This window comes from Podarcis raffonei, chromosome 6 (genome assembly GCF_027172205.1).
Source record: "Podarcis raffonei isolate rPodRaf1 chromosome 6, rPodRaf1.pri, whole genome shotgun sequence".
Classification (NCBI taxonomy): Eukaryota; Metazoa; Chordata; class Lepidosauria; order Squamata; family Lacertidae; genus Podarcis; species Podarcis raffonei.
Window position 1 is genome coordinate 97567933 of NC_070607.1, and position 18254 is coordinate 97586186.

The 18254-nt window shown below is 47.2% G+C and overlaps 1 protein-coding gene across 6 annotated transcripts in view; it reads left to right on the top strand.

Moving 5' to 3' along the window:
- Nucleotides 1-18254, top strand: part of EFCAB8 (EF-hand calcium binding domain 8) — a 59758-nt gene that overhangs the window by 16549 nt on the left and 24955 nt on the right. For 4 of the 6 annotated variants that reach the window (XR_008331270.1, XM_053394718.1, XM_053394722.1 and 1 more), the window contains exons 5-11: nt 1668-1771; nt 8454-8622; nt 12741-12846; nt 13289-13373; nt 15193-15305; nt 16345-16418; nt 17628-17758. Coding sequence is in view for 5 of the 6 variants with exons in the window: in XM_053394718.1 (XP_053250693.1) it covers nt 1668-1771; nt 8454-8622; nt 12741-12846; nt 13289-13373; nt 15193-15305; nt 16345-16418; nt 17628-17758 (782 nt within the window). In the remaining variant the exon portion in view is untranslated. The remainder of the gene's footprint in view (nt 1-1667; nt 1772-8453; nt 8623-12740; nt 12847-13288; nt 13374-15192; nt 15306-16344; nt 16419-17627; nt 17759-18254) is intronic. The other 2 variants (XM_053394719.1, XM_053394721.1) reach the window with 2 other exon arrangements.

Here is an 18254-nt window from a genome sequence, read left to right on the forward strand (position 1 = left end):
GCGGAACGACTCAAAAAACGGAAAACCCTTTCGTCTAGTGAGTTTTTCGTCTTGTGAGGCATTCGTCTTGCGGGGCACCACTGTACATCACAGAAGGGGTGTAACCTAAGACCACCCCTCAGATACATCACACCTACATCCTAAAAAAGGCGGTCTAAAGAGAAATTTAAATGTTGTTTATCTCTTGTCCTTGTTTATTTCCTGTCTGGCAGATTACTTGATTGGATTTCCTGGGTAGCCTGGCTAGTCTCTTGTAATGATAAATACTTAGTTCCTGGGCCAGGTCACAGGCTCACACCCTATTCAAACAGACATATCCTTAAGACAGGATTTGTGAAGGAAAAGACAATAGGGAGGCTTTTCCATTTTGACCTTGCAGAGAAAAGATTTGGTCAGTTTAGGAATCAAATTGGTTCCAGGCTGGCCTTCCTGTGCTGATCTATGTATGTGCTTGGTTGGTACACTTATGGACATTACCATATATCTAAGACCATAAAATTCCTATTACACTCCTCAGCACCCTATAAATGGGTTGCTTGCTCTGTACTGGGTCCAAAGCGGAGGCTAATGGAGAAGCAAGATCTGTTGGAGAGGGCTCAATGTCGTGAGCCCTTCCATCACAGAATCATAGAATTGTAATTGTTGAATGGGACCCGAGGGTCATCTAGTCCAACCCCTGCAATGCAGGAATTTCGGCTAAAGCATCCATGACAGGTGGCCATCCCAGCTCTGCTTGGAAACCTCCAAGGAAGGAGAGTCCACAACCTTCCGTTCCACAGTCAAATAGCTCCTGATGTCGGAAAGTTATTCCTGATGTTCTGTCGGAATCTCCTTTCTTGCAACTTGACGCCGTTGGTTAAAGTCCTACTGTCCAGAGCATGAGAAAACTGTCAACATGTAGAGGGCCGGGAGGCCAGCTGGCAAGCCCCAGATGTGCCGTCTCCTTCCATCAACCCCAGCTCTGACGTAAATCAGCGACCCGGGCTTCGAAGCCAGGGCACGCTATCAGCAGAGAGTACTGCGCACACAGAATAGGCGTGAGGCTTGTGGAAGCATACTACAACTACAGATTTATTAATCATAAATCAGGACAAAGAAACATGTCATCTCTCTTTCGTCGTCTCAGAGAGAACAGCCAAAGCAAAAGCTATACGCAACAGAAGTTCCCAGCGTACTGCGCTGGAATGTAAACAGACATGTGACATGCAACAATTCCACACGTCTGTTCCTTAAGGTGGAATGGAAATCTCAGCAAAAACAAGCCTGTTCCCATCCTGTGCTCAGGTTCCATATATGTGCAAATAAAATAACAATCATAAAGACACCACATGCTCCTAAAGCAGGATTTCCCAAACTTGGGTCTCCTGCTGTTTTTGGACTACAGTTCCCATCGTCCTTGACATGCTGGCTAGGGATGATGGGAATTGTAGTTCAGAAACAGCTGGAGAACTCTGTCCTATAGATACCACAGTCTCCGCTGACCTTCACCCCAAGGAAACCAAACTTGGGTGAGGGCCTGGAACGCCTGCAGTCTCTCTCCACTCAGAGATTGGGGTGGTGTCTAAGACTGGCATCAGCTGGGTTACAAATTAGCCGGGCCCGAGAGAATCCTTGGAAAAGCACCGTGCAGGCGGAGAGAGTGACAATGGCAATTTCTCTCCCTGCAGGAGGAGTATCTGAATTACATGCTGCGTGAATACAGAGGGAAGGACGACATGCTGAAAAATAAGATGCTTCCCGAGTTCCAGACGACCATGAAACCGGTTTCCGTGTAAGGGTCCCTTTGTCCTCTGGGCGGGAGGGAAGGGGTCAAGGCCAAGTGGAGTTGCCAATTCCCAGAGCGTCTGAACAGCCAGTCCCTTTTCCCAGGGGAATTCCCTGGGAATTTCACTTCTGGAGGGGAATGGAATAATAATAATAATAATAATAATAATAATAATAATAATAATAATAATAATGTATTATTTATACCCCGCACATCTGGTTGGGTTTCCCCAGCCACTGTGGGTGGCTTCCAACAAAATATCAAAAATACATTAAAACATCAGCCACTAAAAACTTCCCTAAACAGGGCTGCCTTCAGATGTCTTCTAAAAGTCAGATAGTTGTTTATTTCCTTGACATCTGGTGGGAGGGCGTTCCATAGGGCGGGTGCCACCACCGAGAAGGCCCTCTGCCTGGTTCCTTGTAACCTCACTTCTCGCAGTGAGGGAACCGCCAGAAGGCCCTCGGCGCTGGATCTCAGTGTCCAGGCTGGACGATGGGGGTGGAGACGCTCCTTCAGGTATACTGGGCCGAGGTGATCTTAACCAGCTGCAGATCCCATTCTTTGGAGGACGCCATGATGGTTAAAGTGATATGATACCACTATAAATGAATAGTTTGGATGGGGCAAAGGACTCTTCATCAGTCAAGACGTTACGCAAAGGAAGGAGTTAAGGCGGAACAAGGATTTTTCTTTTAAGTACAGAGCTCAGTTGGGTAAAGCATGGCTCTGATAACGCCAAGGTTGCAGGTTCGATCCCCGCAAGGGGCAGCTGCATATTCCTGCATTTCAGGGAGCTGGGCCACTAGATGATGCTCAGATTCCCTTCCAGCTCCATGATTCTTTGAAATGAGGATTCTGGAAGCTGTGGCCCTGAGGTCAACTTGGAGACCAAATTCCGAGGCGGAGGCTGCAGACTGAGAGGAGAAGCAAATGGCCCTCTTCAGCTCAGTGGTTCCTAAACTTTATTGAGGCAAAGCCCTTCCGGTTCCATAAACTCACCCTCAGTGCCTCCTCCTTTACCCTATTAAAATGCACAATTCAGAATGCTGGCTTGCACGACCCACTAAGGAAGATCATGTTGTTGTTTAGTCGTTTGGTCGTGTCCGACTCTTCGTGACCCCATGGACCAGAGCACGCCAGGCACTCCTGTCTTCCACTGCCTCCCACAGTTTGGTCAAACTCATGCTGGTAGCTTCGAGAACACTGTCCCACCATCTCGTCCTCTGCCGTCCCCTTCTCCTTGTGCCCTCCATCTTTCCCAACATCAGGGTCTTTTCCAGGGAGTCTTCTCTTCTCATGAGGTGGCCAAAGTCTTGGAGCCTCACCTTCAGGATCTGTCCTTCCAGGGAGCACTCAGGGCTGATAGGTTTGATCTTCTTGCAGTCCATTGGACTCTCAAGAGTTTCCTCCAGCACCAGAATTCAAAAGCATAAATTCTACGGCGATCAGCCTTCTTTATGGTCCAGCTCTCACTTCCATACATCACTACTGGGAAAACTATAGCTTTAACTATAGGGCCCTTTGCCGGCAAGGTAATGTCTCTGCTTTTTAAGATGCTGTCTAGTTTATCATTGCTTTTCTCCCAAGAAGCAGGCGTCTTTTAATTTCGTGGCTGCTGTCACCATCTGCAGTGATCATGGAGCCCAAGAAAGTAAAATCTCTCACTGCCTCCATTTCTTCCCCTTCTATTTGCCAGGAGGCGATGGGACCAGTGGCCATGATCTTCGTTTTTTTGATGTTGAAGGAGGATCATAGCACAATCAAATTCAAGACACAAACGATTAATAGCACTTTTCCCCCATACTAATCATTACGTACATATGACGATACGGTTTTCTTTGTAGATGTGTGTTCTCCCCCCCCCTTGTTTGTACTGCTTTGTTTTGGACTTTATGTTTGTAATTTTTGTTGTACTGTTGCATTGAAAATTAAAAAAAATTAATTGCACGTTTTTTCAAAACCCAGTCGAAACTACTCAGTTTAATTGATTTAACAAAAGTGAAGAAATTGATCCAGCAAGACCAGCTTTTCAAAACCTGAAAGCCACCCCTTTGCTGCCCTTGTCCCCCCCCAGCCCCCAGCCCCCGGGAATCCTACTGCCCCCTTGTGGGGTGCTACCTCACATTTTGGGAACCCCTGCTTTTAAGTTCTTGACGGAGGTGGTTTTCCCATTCACCTTTCAGACAGGTGTTGCCGCTCCTGGTCCCCAAGAGCAAAGGATTCCTGTCCCACCTGTTGCTGATGCAGATGGAATGTTGCTCTTTGCCCTCTAGGGATGAATGCAAAATCCAGCCCTGCTCTCGATGACTTTACAAAAGGCCGCCCTGAGTTTCTTGTGCAACTCTGCTATTACCTCCTACACCCCGTCTTAAATCTGCCAACAAATACAGACTTTGTGGCGTCGATGGTAAACCTTTTTCCCTCTGTTGGGATCCCCAGTTGTGACGCGGGTGGCGCTGTGGGTTAAACCACAGAGTCTAGGACTTGCCGATCAGAAGGTCGGTGGTTTGAATCCTTATAGACGGGGTGTGCTCCCGTTGCGCGGTCCCTGCTCCTGCCAACTTAGCAGTTCAAAAGCATGTCAAGTGCAAGTAGATAAATAGGTGCTGCTCCGGCGGGAACGTAAACGGCGTTTTCGTGAGCTGCTCTGGTCCACCAGAAGCAGCTTAGTCATGCTGGCCACATGACCCGGAAGCTGTCTGCGGACAAACTCCAGCTTCCTCGGCCTATAGAGCGAGATGAGCATGCAATGCCCGAGTCGTCCGCGACTGGACCTAGTGATCAAGGCTGCCTTTACCTTTACCTTTACCCCCAGTTGCTTCTTTGGTTGACATGCAGTCTAGTGAAGACATTACAGTCATACCTTGGGTTACAGACGCTACAGGTTGTGTTTTTTGCGCATGTGCAGAAGCACCGAATCGCAACCCGCACATGCGAAGGCGTGCTGCTGCGGGTCGCGAACCTGCATCCTGCACGGATCACGTTCGCAACTTGAGTGTCCACTGTATTATATTATTATTATTTAATTAGTATACCGCCTTTCATCCGAAGACCACAGGGCAGTTTACAAAATAAAAACACGGAAACGTAGCTGCCGTGCATCTGTGGCAGGTGAAGGTTTGTGCATGTTTTTAATGTTTAATTATGTTTCTGTATATATGCTGGGAAAAGCAGAGACATCACCTTGTCGACAAAGGTCCGTATAGTTAAAGCTATGATTTTCACAGCGGTGATGTATGGAAATAAGAGCTGGACCATAAAGAAGGCTGATCGCCAAAGAATGGATGCTTTTGAATTCTGGTGCTGGAGGAGACTCTGGAGAGTCCCATGGACTGCAAGAAGATCCAACCTCTCTGTTATGTACTGAAGTTCTCACCCTGGGCCAGCAGGGGGATACTGTAGATAGTTATGCAAATGAAGGATCAAAAAGTGACATTCAGTGATTGGATAGTTTGTATGCAAATGAAGGATTGAAAAGTGACATTCAGTGATTGGATAGTTTTAGAAAATGGCAACAGTTACATTGTTCTGGAGCTCTATATAAGCAGGCTGACTGAGTCCCTCAGCTTAGTTCTGTTCTGACATCTGAATAAAGAAGAGCTGCTTTGAAGGAATTGCTGTGTCGTCTGACATGTTCGCCCACAACTTAACACTCTCCATTCTGAAGGAAATCAGCCCTGAGTGCTCACGGGAAGGACAGATCCTGAAGCTGAGGCTCCAGTACTTTGGCCACCTCATGAGAAGAGAAGACTCCCTGGAAAAGACCCTGATGTTGGGAAAGATTGAGGGCACAAGGAGAAGGGGACGACAGAGGACGAGATGGTGGGACAGTGTTCTCGAAGCTACCAGCATGAGTTTGACCAAACTGCGAGAGACAGTGGAAGACAGGAGTTCCTGGTGTGCTCTGGTCCAGGGGGTCACGAAGAGGCAGACACGACTAAATGACTAAACAACAACAAATATATGCTGGAAGCCTCCCATAGTGGCTGGGGCAACACCCAGCCAGATGGGTGGGGTTGTTGTTGTTTAGTCGTGTCCGACTCTTCGTGACCCCCTGGACCAGAGCACGCCAGGCCCTCCTGTCTTCCACTGCCTCCCGCAGTTTGGTCAGACTCATGCTGGTAACCTCGAAAACACTATCCAACCATCTCATCCTCAGTCGTCCCCTTCTCCTTGTGCCCTCCATCTTTCCCAACATCAGGGTCTTCTCCAGGGAGTCTTCTCTTCTCCTGAGGTGGCCAAAGTACTGGAGCCTCAGCTTCAGGATCTGTCCTTCCAGGGAGCACTCAGGGCTGATTTCCTTAAGAATGGAGAGGTTTGATCTTCTTGCAGTCCATGGGACTCTCAAGAGTCTCCTCCAGCACCAGAATTCAAAAGCATCCATTCTTCGGCGATCAGCCTTCTTTATGGTCCAGCTCTCACTTCCATACATCACTACTGGGAAAACCAGAGCTTTAACTATACGAACCTTTGTTGGCAAGGTGACGTCTCTACTTCTCAAGATGCTATCTAGGCCTGTCATTGCCCTTCTCCCAAGAAGCAGGCGTCTTTTAATTTCGTGACTGCTGTCACCATCTGCAGTGATCATGGAGCCCAAGAAAGTAAAATCTCTCCCTGCCTCCATTTCTTCCCCTTCTGTTTGCCAGGAAGTGATGGGACCAGTGGCCATGATCTTCGTTTTTTTGATGTTGAGCTTCAGACCATATTTTGCGCTCTCCTCTTTCACCCTCATTAAAAGGTTCTTTAATTCCTCCTCACTTTCTGCCATCAAGGTTGTGTCATCTGCATATCTGAGGTTGTTGATATTTCTTCCGGCAATCTTAATTCCAGCTTGGGATTCATCCAGCCCAGCCTTTCGCATGATGTATTCTGCATATAAATTAAATAAGCAGGGAGACAAAATACAGTCTTGTCGTACTCCTTTCCCAATTTTGAAGCAATCAGTTGTTCCATATCCAGTTCTAACTGTAGCTTCTTGTCCCACATAGAGATTTCTCAGGAGACAGATGAGGTGATCAGGCACTCCCATTTCTTAAAGAACTTGCCATAGTTTGCTGTGGTCGACACAGTCAAAGGCTTTTGCATAGTCAATGAAGCAGAAGTAGATGTCTTTCTGGAACTCTCTAGCTTTCTCGATAATCCAGCGCATGTTTGCAATTTGGTCTCTGGTTCCTCTGCCTCTTCTAAATCCAGCTTGCACTTCTGGGAGTTCTCGATCCACATACTGCTTGAGCCTTCCTTGTAGAATTTTAAGCATAACCTTGCTAGCGTGTGAAATGAGTGCAATTGTGCGGTAGTTGGAGCATTCTTTGGGTGGGGTACAAAGGACAAAATCATCCTCAACGTCACCATCATTCCATTATTTATACTCCGCCCATCTGGCTGGGCCTCCCCACCAGTTTGGGCAGCCCCCAGCAGAATATCAAAACATAATAAAATTTCAAGAACCTGAAATCTCACTTGCTGTTTATTTAATTTGTCTACTGTCCTTCGTCTGTAGACCTCAGGGCGGTTCGCAACATAAAAATGCAAGTTAGAAAACACAAAAGTACACAACAAAAACCAAAGCATGCCAATAACCTCTCCCATAACACATTTAAAAGAGCATCAGATGTCAATCAGACAAAGGCCTTGTTGAAGAGGAACGTTTTCGCCTGGCGCCTGAAAGTGCCGGGCGAGTTTCCCTGGGGAGAGTGTTCCACAAAGAGGGAGCCACTGCAGAAAAGGCCCTGTTCTCGTGTTGCCAGCCTTCCGGGTCTCTCACAGAGGAGGCACACAGAGAAGGGCCACAGAAGTTGATTGCAGGGTCTGGGCCGGTTCATCTGGGGAGAGGCGGTCCTGGAGCTTTTGTGGTCCTTGCAGTACTCACTATTCTGTGACTTTTTGGTTGACCCTCATAAAAAGGAGAGGACGAGGTTCGGCGTCTGTGATGCGGAAGGGCAAAGGGGCAGGCTGATGGTGCCAGAAACTGAGGAGGCTGACCACAGTCATGCGGAGGAAGGTTCAAATAATAATAATAATAATAATAATAATAATAATAATAATAATAATAATATATTGTTTATACCCCAGCCATCTGGCTGGGTTTCCCCAGCCACTCTGGGCGGCTTCCAACAGAATATTAAAATACAATAACCAATTTACATTAAGAGGTGATTCTGTGCTGGGACTGGACACACTGATGGGAACTTAGCCTGGGGTGAGTTAAGACAAGCCCAGAGCTCTCCTGAATGGTGGAATTGCTTTCCGCTTGGACTGAAATGAATCCTGTGCTCTCCAAGGTCTCAAAACGCTCACCTATGAATTCTGATGGCAAATGCACCTTTGCCCTTGCATGGTTTTCTGATCCCACAGGAGGACAGATCTCTTGTTTTTTATTTATAAAAGCATTGATATGCCACAATCACAAAACACACCAAAGCGGCTCACTGTGCTAAAAAACAGAAGCCCTACAATAAAAGCATGAAAACGAACTTAAAAACAGTTTAAAAGCAGAAAAAAGGTTAAGCATCAATAAACTGTCGCCAGGAGATGCATTAACTACCTGCAGAGGCCTGACGGAATAAAAAAATAATATTTTTTAAAGGTTTTAAGTTTAAGGCTTTAAGTTTGCTTGCTATGTTCCTAAGCACAGTATATGTGTCTGTAGCCATTTTCTTTCTTTCCCCTCTTCCTTTTCCTCCAGGGCTCACTCTGAGGAAATTGTCAAGATCCAGTTTTTCCCAAACCAGAACAGGGGGCTTTTGGAGAGGGCGAGGAAAAGCCGATCGCCGTCTGGGCGATTCCTGACCGTCAGCAGGGACGGGATCCTGCAATACTGGAGCGACACCTTTAAAAGGCTTCGTACTGTTGTGGTAGGTAGCCTCGCCAGCCGGGGATGGTGGTTTGGTACGGAGGACTCTCCTTTTCTCTTGAGTCTCCCAAGAAAAAAAATGTAAAGTTGAAGTACTAAAGCAGGTGAAAATTCACATCAACTTTCTAAGCCCCTGGGCAGGCTTGTCTGAGCAATAATGTTCTTAGCAGACGCCGAAAGGAATACAGAGAAGGCACCGGCTTGAGATAAATAGGCAGGGAGTTCCAAAGTCTTGGTGCTGACAGACTAAACAACTGAGTTCTTACAAAAAGGGTTTCAAGTGGGGCCTGTCGCTCGTGCCGTTTCCGCCGATCGAAGCCTTTGAGGGGTCGTATATGGGGCAAGGTGATTTTGTAGGTCAGTTGGTCCCAAGTGGGCATGTTCTGCTATGGCTGGTGGCATTCAGAGCCAGGATTTTAAAGCCAGGATTTGCTCCAAGGTGGAGTTGAGTGAGTGGAGAGCAAATGAAATTGCACGGTGGCTTAACATGTTTCTCAGGACCCCTCTAGAAGACCTACTTACAAAACCCAGGTGAAAGTTAGCTTGCATCTGGTCTTTATTGAACGTGTGTTCTGATCTGAATGTGTGACGGTTGCATGACAATGATCATCCATCCTGATTTGCATGAGGGGCGTTTAAGGCTTCTTCGCGTTAGTCATCCTGCACTCGTCAAAACATTTCTCCTTTATTTTCCAAACACCAGTCTTGAAAGATCTACATTGGCTCCCAGTACGTTTCCGAGCACAATTCAAAGTGTTGGTGCTGACCTTTAAAGCCCTAAACGGCCTCGGTCCAGTATACCTGAAGGAGCGTCTCCACCCCCATCGTTCTACCCGGACACTGAGGTCCAGCACCAAGGGCCTTCTGCTGGTTCCCTCACTGCGAGAAGTGAGGTTACAGGGAACCAGGCAGAGGGCCTTCTCGGTGGTGGCACCTGCCCTGTGGAACGCCCTCCCACCTGATGTCAAGGAAATAAACAACTACCAGACTTTTAGAAGACATCTGATGGCAGCCCTGTTTAGGGAAGCTTTTAATGTTTAACAGATCACTGTATTTGGAAGCCACCCAGAGTGGCTGGGGAAGCCCAGCCAGATGGGTGGGGTATAGATAATAAATTATTATTATTATTATTATTTCATAGAATCATAGAGTTGGAAGAGACCACAAGGGCCATCGAGTCCAACCCCCTGCCAAGCAGGAAACACCATCAGAGCACTCCTGACATATGGTTGTCAAGCCTCTGCTTAAAGACCTCCAAAGAAGGAGACTCCACCACACGCCTTGGCAGCAAATTCCACTGTCGAACAGCTCTTACTGTCAGGAAGTTCTTCCTATTGTTTAGGTGGAATCTTCTTTCTTGTAGTTTGGATCCATTGCTCCGTGTCCGCTTCTCTGGAGCAGCAGAAAACAACCTTTCTCCCTCCTCTATGTGACATCCTTTTATATATTTGAACATGGCTATCATATCACCCCTTAACCTCCTCTTCTCCAGGCTAAACATGCCCAGCTCCCTTAGCCGTTCCTCATAAGGCATCGTTTCCAGGCCTTTGACCATTTTGGTTGCCCTCCTCTGGACACGTTCCAGTTTGTCAGTGTCCTTCTTGAACTGTGGTGCCCAGAACTGGACACAGTACTCTAGGTGAGGTCTGACCAGAGCAGAATACAGTGGCACTATTACTTCCCTTGATCTAGATGCTATACTCCTATTGATGCAGCCCAGAATTGCATTGGCTTTTTTAGCTGCCGCGTCACACTGTTGGCTCATGTCAAGTTTGTGGTCAACCAAGACTCCTAGATCCTTTTCACATGTACTGCTCTCAAGCCAAGTGTCCCCCATCTTGTATTTGTGCCTCTCATTTTTTTTGCCCAAGTGCAATACTTTACATTTCTCCCTGTTAAAGTTCATCTTGTTTGTTTTGGCCCAGTTCTCTAATCTGTCAAGGTCGTTTTGAAGTGTGATCCTGTCCTCTGGGGTGTTAGCCACCGCTCCCAGTTTGGTGTCATCTGCAAATTTGATCAGGATGCCCTTGAGTCCATCATCCAAGTCGTTGATAAAGATGTTGAATAAGACCGGGCCCAAGACAGAACCCTGTGGCACCCCACTAGTCACTCTTCTCCAGGATGAAGAGGAACCATTGATGAGCACCCTTTGGGTTCGGTCAGTCAGCCAGTTACAAATCCACTGAGTGGTAGCATAGTCAAGACCGCATTTTACCAGCTTCTTTACAAGAATAGCATGGGTCACCTTGTCGAATGCCTTGCTGAAATCAAGGTAGGCTACATCCACTGCGTTCCCTTCATCTACCAGGCTTGTAATTCTGTCAAAAAACGAGATCAGGTTAGTCTGACATGACTTATTTTTCAGAAATCCATGCTGACTATTGGTGATCACAGCATTCCTTTCTAGGTGCTCACAGACTGTTAGCTTAATGATCTGCTCCAGAATCTTCCCTGGTATTGATGTCAGACTGACTGGGCGGTAATTATTTGGGTCCTCTCTTTTCCCCTTTTTGAAAATAGGGACAACATTTGCCCTCCTCCGGTCTGCTGGGACTTTGCCTGTTCTCCAGGAATTCTCAAAGATGACTGCCAGTGGTTCTGAGATCACATCTGCCAGTTCTTTTAATACTCTTGGATGCAGTTCATCTGGCCCTGGAGACTTGAATACATCTAAACTAGCCAAGTATTCTTGTACTATCTCCTTAGTTATTCTGGGCTGTGTTTCCTCTGCTGAATCATTTGCTCCAAATTCTTCAGGTCGGGCATTGTTTTCTTTATCGGAGAAAAACAATCAAACAAAAAAGCAACCCCCAAAAGGCAGATTTGCTGTGATAAGGCAATAGAAGTGCTTTAATATACTTTAAATATGCAAACCTAGCCTCTCCCTAAATGCAAGTGGGAAACCAGCACAGCAGGATCCGAGCACAAGAGCAACTCTCTCCTCCTCCAGTAAACTGGTATTCAGAAGCATCTGTGGAGGCAGAGCAGAACCATCCCAACTAGTAGCCATCAATATTCCTCTTCTCCATGAATTAGTCGAATCCTCTTTTAAAGCTGTCCAAGTTGGAGACCATCGCTGCCTTCTGCGGGAGGGAGTTCCATAGATTAACGCTGCACTGCTTGAAGAAGGACTTTCATGACAAAAATGCCCATTTACACCACAAAGAACTCATAACCCACCTACTTTCAGCAGCCAGAAGCATCATAGCCAGACACTGGAGAGACCTGTCAGGAGTAAGCATGGACCAATGGTACCAAATAGTATGGGAAACAGCCTGACTAGAAAAATTAACCAATAAACTGAAACTGACACAGGGACAAATAGAAGAAGACGCCTTCACCCTGGTATGGCTCCCCTTTATCACACACACACAGCCCAACAAGACAATGACAAAAACCCACCAGCAGCATACAAATCAATATGGCTAACCTGATCCGAAACACCCACCCACCCCACTCACACACGAAAACAAAGACCACCGCAGCCAACCACAACTGAACAGCCACACCCTAGGCCAACCCCAACCTCTCTCACCACCAAAGGAACACAAACGAACAGCAGAGAACCTGCACAAGCGACGCAGACACAAAACCCCACATATATTAAGTAAAATAGAAGCATCGCCACCCAACCCCATCCCCACTCACCTTTCCCCCCTCCACCTCTTTCCCCCTTTTCTTCCTAATGTCTCAACAAATGAAACTGATCTGTAAAAAATGTTACTTGGGAAGAGAGAGAGAGAGAGAGAGACAGAGAGAGAGACATTGCACACACTTTTGTAAATCAATAAACTCTTTTAAAAAGAAAAAGAAAAAGAAGGACTTTCATTTCTCTGTCCTGAATCTTTCAACGAAAGCCGAGAAGCTGAGGTTCTTTGCTCCACAGGAAGGTTGGAGGAAGCATCCCTTCTTCCTTGTTTCCTTGCCCTCCGAGCCAGGTCCACCCCCCCGTCATACGCCCCCCCCCGGTTCTTCTTCATCTTCCTCCTCCTGTCTCGGAGCCTGCCAGCAGTATGAGGCTCCTGACATGAAATATGTGATGTGCAAACAGCAAACCTTCCTTCCTTCCGTCTCCCCAATCACTTTCTTTGCTCTGTGAACCCCCCTCTCTCTATGCAGCTGGACCAGAGCAAAAGACGTCACAGTTTGAAACTCTGGGTGATTGACATGGTGTGCCTTACCAATATCAACTTACTGGCGGTTGCAACGACAGACCAGGATATTGGTAAGTGCAGAACGCAAAGGGGAAGGTCCCCCTGCCGCCCAATTGCCTTGCAATCCCTGCTTCCCCAAATAACGTGTGTGCCTCTGTATGCTGCACTTGCAACCCTTTCCCGCAAAATACGCACCATGCAGCCATGAGTTCCACAGGTTGGTTCCGAACTGTGTCCAGGGGAACTTAGTTTTCGTGTGTTCTGGACTTCTGAGTCAGCTTCCCATCAATTCCGCAGGGGAAGCTGTGTTACCGGGAGAGGGAGAAGATGTTTGACTGGCGCATCCTGTGGTGCTTAGTGTTTGCGAATAGAGGCTCTGGAGGTCAAACTCTGATGCAGCTTCGAAAGCACAAAGCTTTTCAGTGGAGTCAGTTCAGACCTGCAGGCTGGGAAAGGGAGCGATGCACGCACAGCCCTCGAATAAAGTGTTCCGCTTTCTCTCTTTCCACCCAGAGTTCTTTGACATTGGTGGCAATAAATGCGACCGGATCTTCACTCTCGTCGACTTGGAAGGATGTGCCACGGCTATGGACTACTGGTACGTCAAGAGAAGACCCTGGGGGCATTTCCCCTCTCACCCCCCCTCACCCTCCTCTCACCATCTCCCCAGCCACAGGCTGGACCACCCCCAGCCACAACCAACAGTCTGTTTCCAGACCTGGCCTATGCTAACCATCGACACAACCACACTTGGCAATTAGAGTTACAGGGGCTGCCCAGTTGCTGGGTCCCCTATTCATTTACGGTGGGAATGGGGAAAAGCACAAACCTTTGGTTCTGCGCTTTTTAAAAGAAATCAATACAATTTTCAAATTGTTGTCTTATCCCTTCTCCCCAGCTCACACTGTTACCTATTTTTGAGGAAGCTGATCTTAATATACATAATGAAGAGCTAATTGTTCCTTCTTCTTGCTTCTTTTGGGGGGGAGGGGCGGCCACTAGAGTTGCAATGGCCCATGTCAGGAGAGATCTAAATGGAGCCACTATTTCATTTTGGCATTTCACAGTTTGGCAACTTGCTTTACAGTATTAGAAAAGTTGAGCGGCAAACTACGCGTCTCCAGGGGACAATGCAAAAAAGGATAGATTTGCAGAAGTCTGGTTTGAGTTTATTGCGCATGTCAATACAGAAGAACAAGGCTTGTCCCTTCCCTCTGCTTATCAGTGGATTTGGTTGATTCAATAACATGCTGACATTCCTCTTTAAGATTCTTTAAGATGTATATACCACCCTTTACCCTGAGAATCATAGGTCAGTTTACAGTATAGAAATGCAAAAATGCGTAACATGATTCTAGATTCAGGTAGGTGGCCGTGTTGGTCTGACACAGTCGAAATAATAATAATAAAAAAGTCCAGGAGCACCTTAGAGACCAACTAAGTTTGTTTTGTGTATAAGCTTTTGTGTGCATGCACACTTCTTCAGATACACTGAAACAGAAGTCACCAGACCTGTATATATAGTGGGAGGGTGGGGTTATCTGCATACTATCCCTTCCTTTTTTCTGTAGGACTAATTGCAGTCGTTAAGGGACGTGGGTGGCACTGTGGGTAAAAGCCTCAGCGCCTAGGACTTGCTGATCGCATGGTCGGCTGTTCGAATCCCCGCGGTGGGGTGCGCTCCCGTTGTTCGGTCCCAGCGCCTGCTAACCTAGCAGTTCGAAAGCACCCCCGGGTGCAAGTAGATAAATAGGGACCGCTTACTGGCGGGAAGGTAAACGGTGTTCCGTGTGCTGCGCTGGCTCGCCAGATGCAGCTTTGTCACGCTGGCCACGTGACCCGGAAGTGTCTGTGGACAGCGCTGGCCCCCGGCCTCTTAAGTGAGATGGGCGCACAACCCCAGAGTCTGTCAAGACTGCCCGTAAGGGCAGGGGTACCTTTACCTTTACCTTAATTGCAGTCGTTAACAGTCGTCCACAGGTTTACCATACCCATTGAGTCAATCACCCATCTCTTACCACCCTCCTGAGAAAAACCCCACCCTCCCACTATATATAAGGGTCTGGTGACTTCTGTTTCAGTGTATCTGAAGAAGTGTGCATGCCCAGGAAAGCTCATACCAAGAACAAACTTAGTTGGTCTCTAAGGTGCTACTGGAGAATTTTTTAATAATAATAACAAACAAAACAACTCCCCCCGCGTACTTTATGCTCCTGCCTTGTGGCCAGAGGAAATCTGGAGCGATGCCCATTTTGGATCCCAATTCTAGCGCTCTGCTACCTGGAGCAAAGAAGCAGGCAGAGCTTCTGTCCAAGGCTGACCTGCTTCCCAGGTAGGCCAAGCTCTCACCTGTTCTGCACCTGTGCTGCACCTGCAGGTTTTGGCCTTCATCCCTTTTCTTTTCCCACCTGAACTAGGACCGATGGCCGCAAAGCAATCTTCTCTGTTGGGGACGTGAAAGGGAACGTCCTGATCTTCACCTCATCGGATGTTGTGATGAACGGGCTTTTCAATGTCCGCAGCTACATAGGTGAGCCAAGTTGGTCCAGGCTGGTGCAGGGGACAGCTCACAACACGGGCCAGGAAGAGGGGGAGCTGCTGGTCCCTGAGCCTCTACAAAAGGGGTGCAAGTCGACCCTTATTGCGATGTTTGATCTTTGGTGCTCCCCCTTTTGCTGAGCACTGACAGAGCTTTCCTTTCAGATGAGAGATTGATCGTTAGGGATGCCTTTGCAATATTTGCTTTATTCACATGCTGAGCATCAGTGGTAGCAAATGAACGCCAAGTAAGGACTCTGTTAAGGTTGTAGATCCATTACTCCAGATCAGACCTTCAGAGAGAGATTCGTTTTGCTTACATGAAATGCTATGCCATGGTTTCCTAAGCTACAGGTCTATGGCCCAACGTCATATGGTAACCCTGCCCATGCCTCCCGCATGGATCATGTTCGCAACCTGAGCATCCACTGTACTTATTTTTTCCAGTTTGTCACCCCCCTCTGGGTGACACCCGGGGCGAACCGGCCCTACTGCACCCCCCTTCCTACGCCACACAGATACCCCACCCCAGACATTCACTAAACTAAACTACAAAGGTAGTTTAGCAGCTGGAAAACAAAGCAAACTCTGGAGAAACAAGCCAGTGTTTCCTCAGTCGGCTATGGGGCAGCTCATAGTTTGTGAAACAGACCATGGCTTAGTGGAATGTGCGAAAACTATGAACTCCAACTTGTGCTTTTAGCCAATTCTCAACTCTCCAGTTGGATGTCAAAGAGGTAACCCGTTATGCAACCTTTTGTGGGCATCTGAAGGCAGCCCTGTACTGGGAAACGTTTAATTTCGGATGTATCGTGTGTTCTTTTATATTCTCTTGAAGGGTACTCAGCGTGGCTGGGGCAACCCAGTCAGGTGGGTGGGGTAAAAGTAATACATGATGATGATGATGATGATGATGATGATGATGTTGTGGATTAACTGTCACAAACGAGGCAGTAGAGCCAATGCATTATATTTTGGCTCTGCTGGGCTCTGCTGGCGCACAATGTTTTTCCTGGATCTTGTCCTCACAGGTGGCATGTCTAGAGTCCCCGTCCACATCCTCCTGAAAAACAAGGCCGAACAATACAGGAATTTCCATGTCCCTGTGAGTTTTCCCCATGAACCTGCCTGCTCCAGAGTTAGCGTGATTTCTGCCAGGCGCTCCCTGTTTTTAATATTGATTTATTAAATGTGTTTCTATCCTAAACTTTAATTTTATTTTTTTAAGAACTGCAGTGAAAACGGTCAAAATAAATAAAAAAAAGTGTGATAAAACCCCCAATTAGAATATCACAATAAAATAGAATAAGGTGGCAGACTTACAACTAAATTTAGCAGTTCTCTTTGCTAATTCAAGTTCCCTGTAAAATCTTGGAAGAACAGGTACGATGTTGGCGTCTGCTGTACCTCAGAGGCGGCTTAAATTCCATTAAGTTTTTCACTGATGGGCAAGTGGTGGTTGGAACCAGTATTCATCCAACCTGCGGGCCTTTGGCTATTCCAGGTACCTGCTCCTAGCCTTGCCACTATAATCTTAATTGCCAAATCATGGAAAGGTCCTGAGAAAGTGAGCTTTGCTTAGTTCTCCTCTCTGTCTCTCGTTCAGGCTCCCACTCCCAGTTTTCAAAGATCTTGATTATTATGTCTGTGTGGTTCAAGCCAAAACGAATACACCTTTTACAAATTCGGCGAGACAACAGATGATTAAGGCTGGAGACAGACGTTAGCTGTCTTCCAGGAAGTTTGAAATGGGGATCTTTGCTCATGCTCTGCACAGACTCTTGCCTCTGGCATACGGGTTTTGCATCTTCTGGAATTGCTTCAAAACCCTGCAAAACCTATATGACCAGGCATGAAAATTGGAGAAAAGTGGGGGGGGGGGACAGGGGATGAAGACGCATAAATTTCCATTACCATGAGAACAGCAACCTTTCTCCTTCCTGTTAATTTAGAAAGTGAGAGGTTTCTGGTCAAGGGAGCACTCTAAAGGGCTGTGTACACACTTCAATTAATCTGCATCTTTGGGAAGAGGCTCACGCACGATGTTAGCCACAATGCATGTCTTTTCTTCTGGAATACTGCATTTTGTTGCATTTGCCTCCAAACCAGCTTTGAACTGAACTGAGACAAAGAAGGACCCAGCGTGCATTTTAAGCAGCTTAATCCACACACATCTCCTTTGGGATTTCCAAAAGATGGCATGCAGGCAGATCGAGCGCTCCTTTAGTTAAAAGCTCTCTGGCCTTTCTTTTTTGCAAAGTTTAGTCTTCTTCTTCCTCCTCCTCTTCCTCCTCCTCCCCTCCCTCCCCTCCAGGCTTTGCACGGAGACTGGTGCCAACAGATCAAGTACATCCCACAGCTCAACCTGGTCGCCTCCTGCACGCCAGCCGAGAAGACTGCCATGGCCCTCACCTCTCTCCCGCTGCATAACATTGGTAAAACCCAGTAAGAGAGGCCTTTTTCTCTCTGCTCTCGAAATGAACCCAAGGTGGGATTGAAACGCCGTTACTGTTTCCATCGGAAGGTGGGTAGGGAAAGTGTCAGAAACTTCAGAGAGCCATAAAATATGGGAAGTATCCGTCAGGAATTTGTGGCTGAGGCTGTAAGTGCACAAGAGTTTCCAAGGGACCTTTCAAATGGGAAACCTGGGTCCCAGAAAGGCCCCTGGGAAATACTACTACTACTACTACTACTACTAATTTTATTTATATCCCGCCCTCCCCAGCCGAAGCCGGGCTCAGAGTGGCTAACAACAATCAAAGTAACACAGCATTCTAAAATCCATTCATTTTAAAATCAATTCAAAATCAAATTCATGGCAACCATTGGGCTAGAGTTCTATGGGGTTTACAGAAGGAGAGAGGGGGTCAGCTGTGCCTTGCCCAAAGGCCTGGTGGAACAGCTCCGTCTTGCAGGCCCTGCGGAAAGATGTCAACTCCTG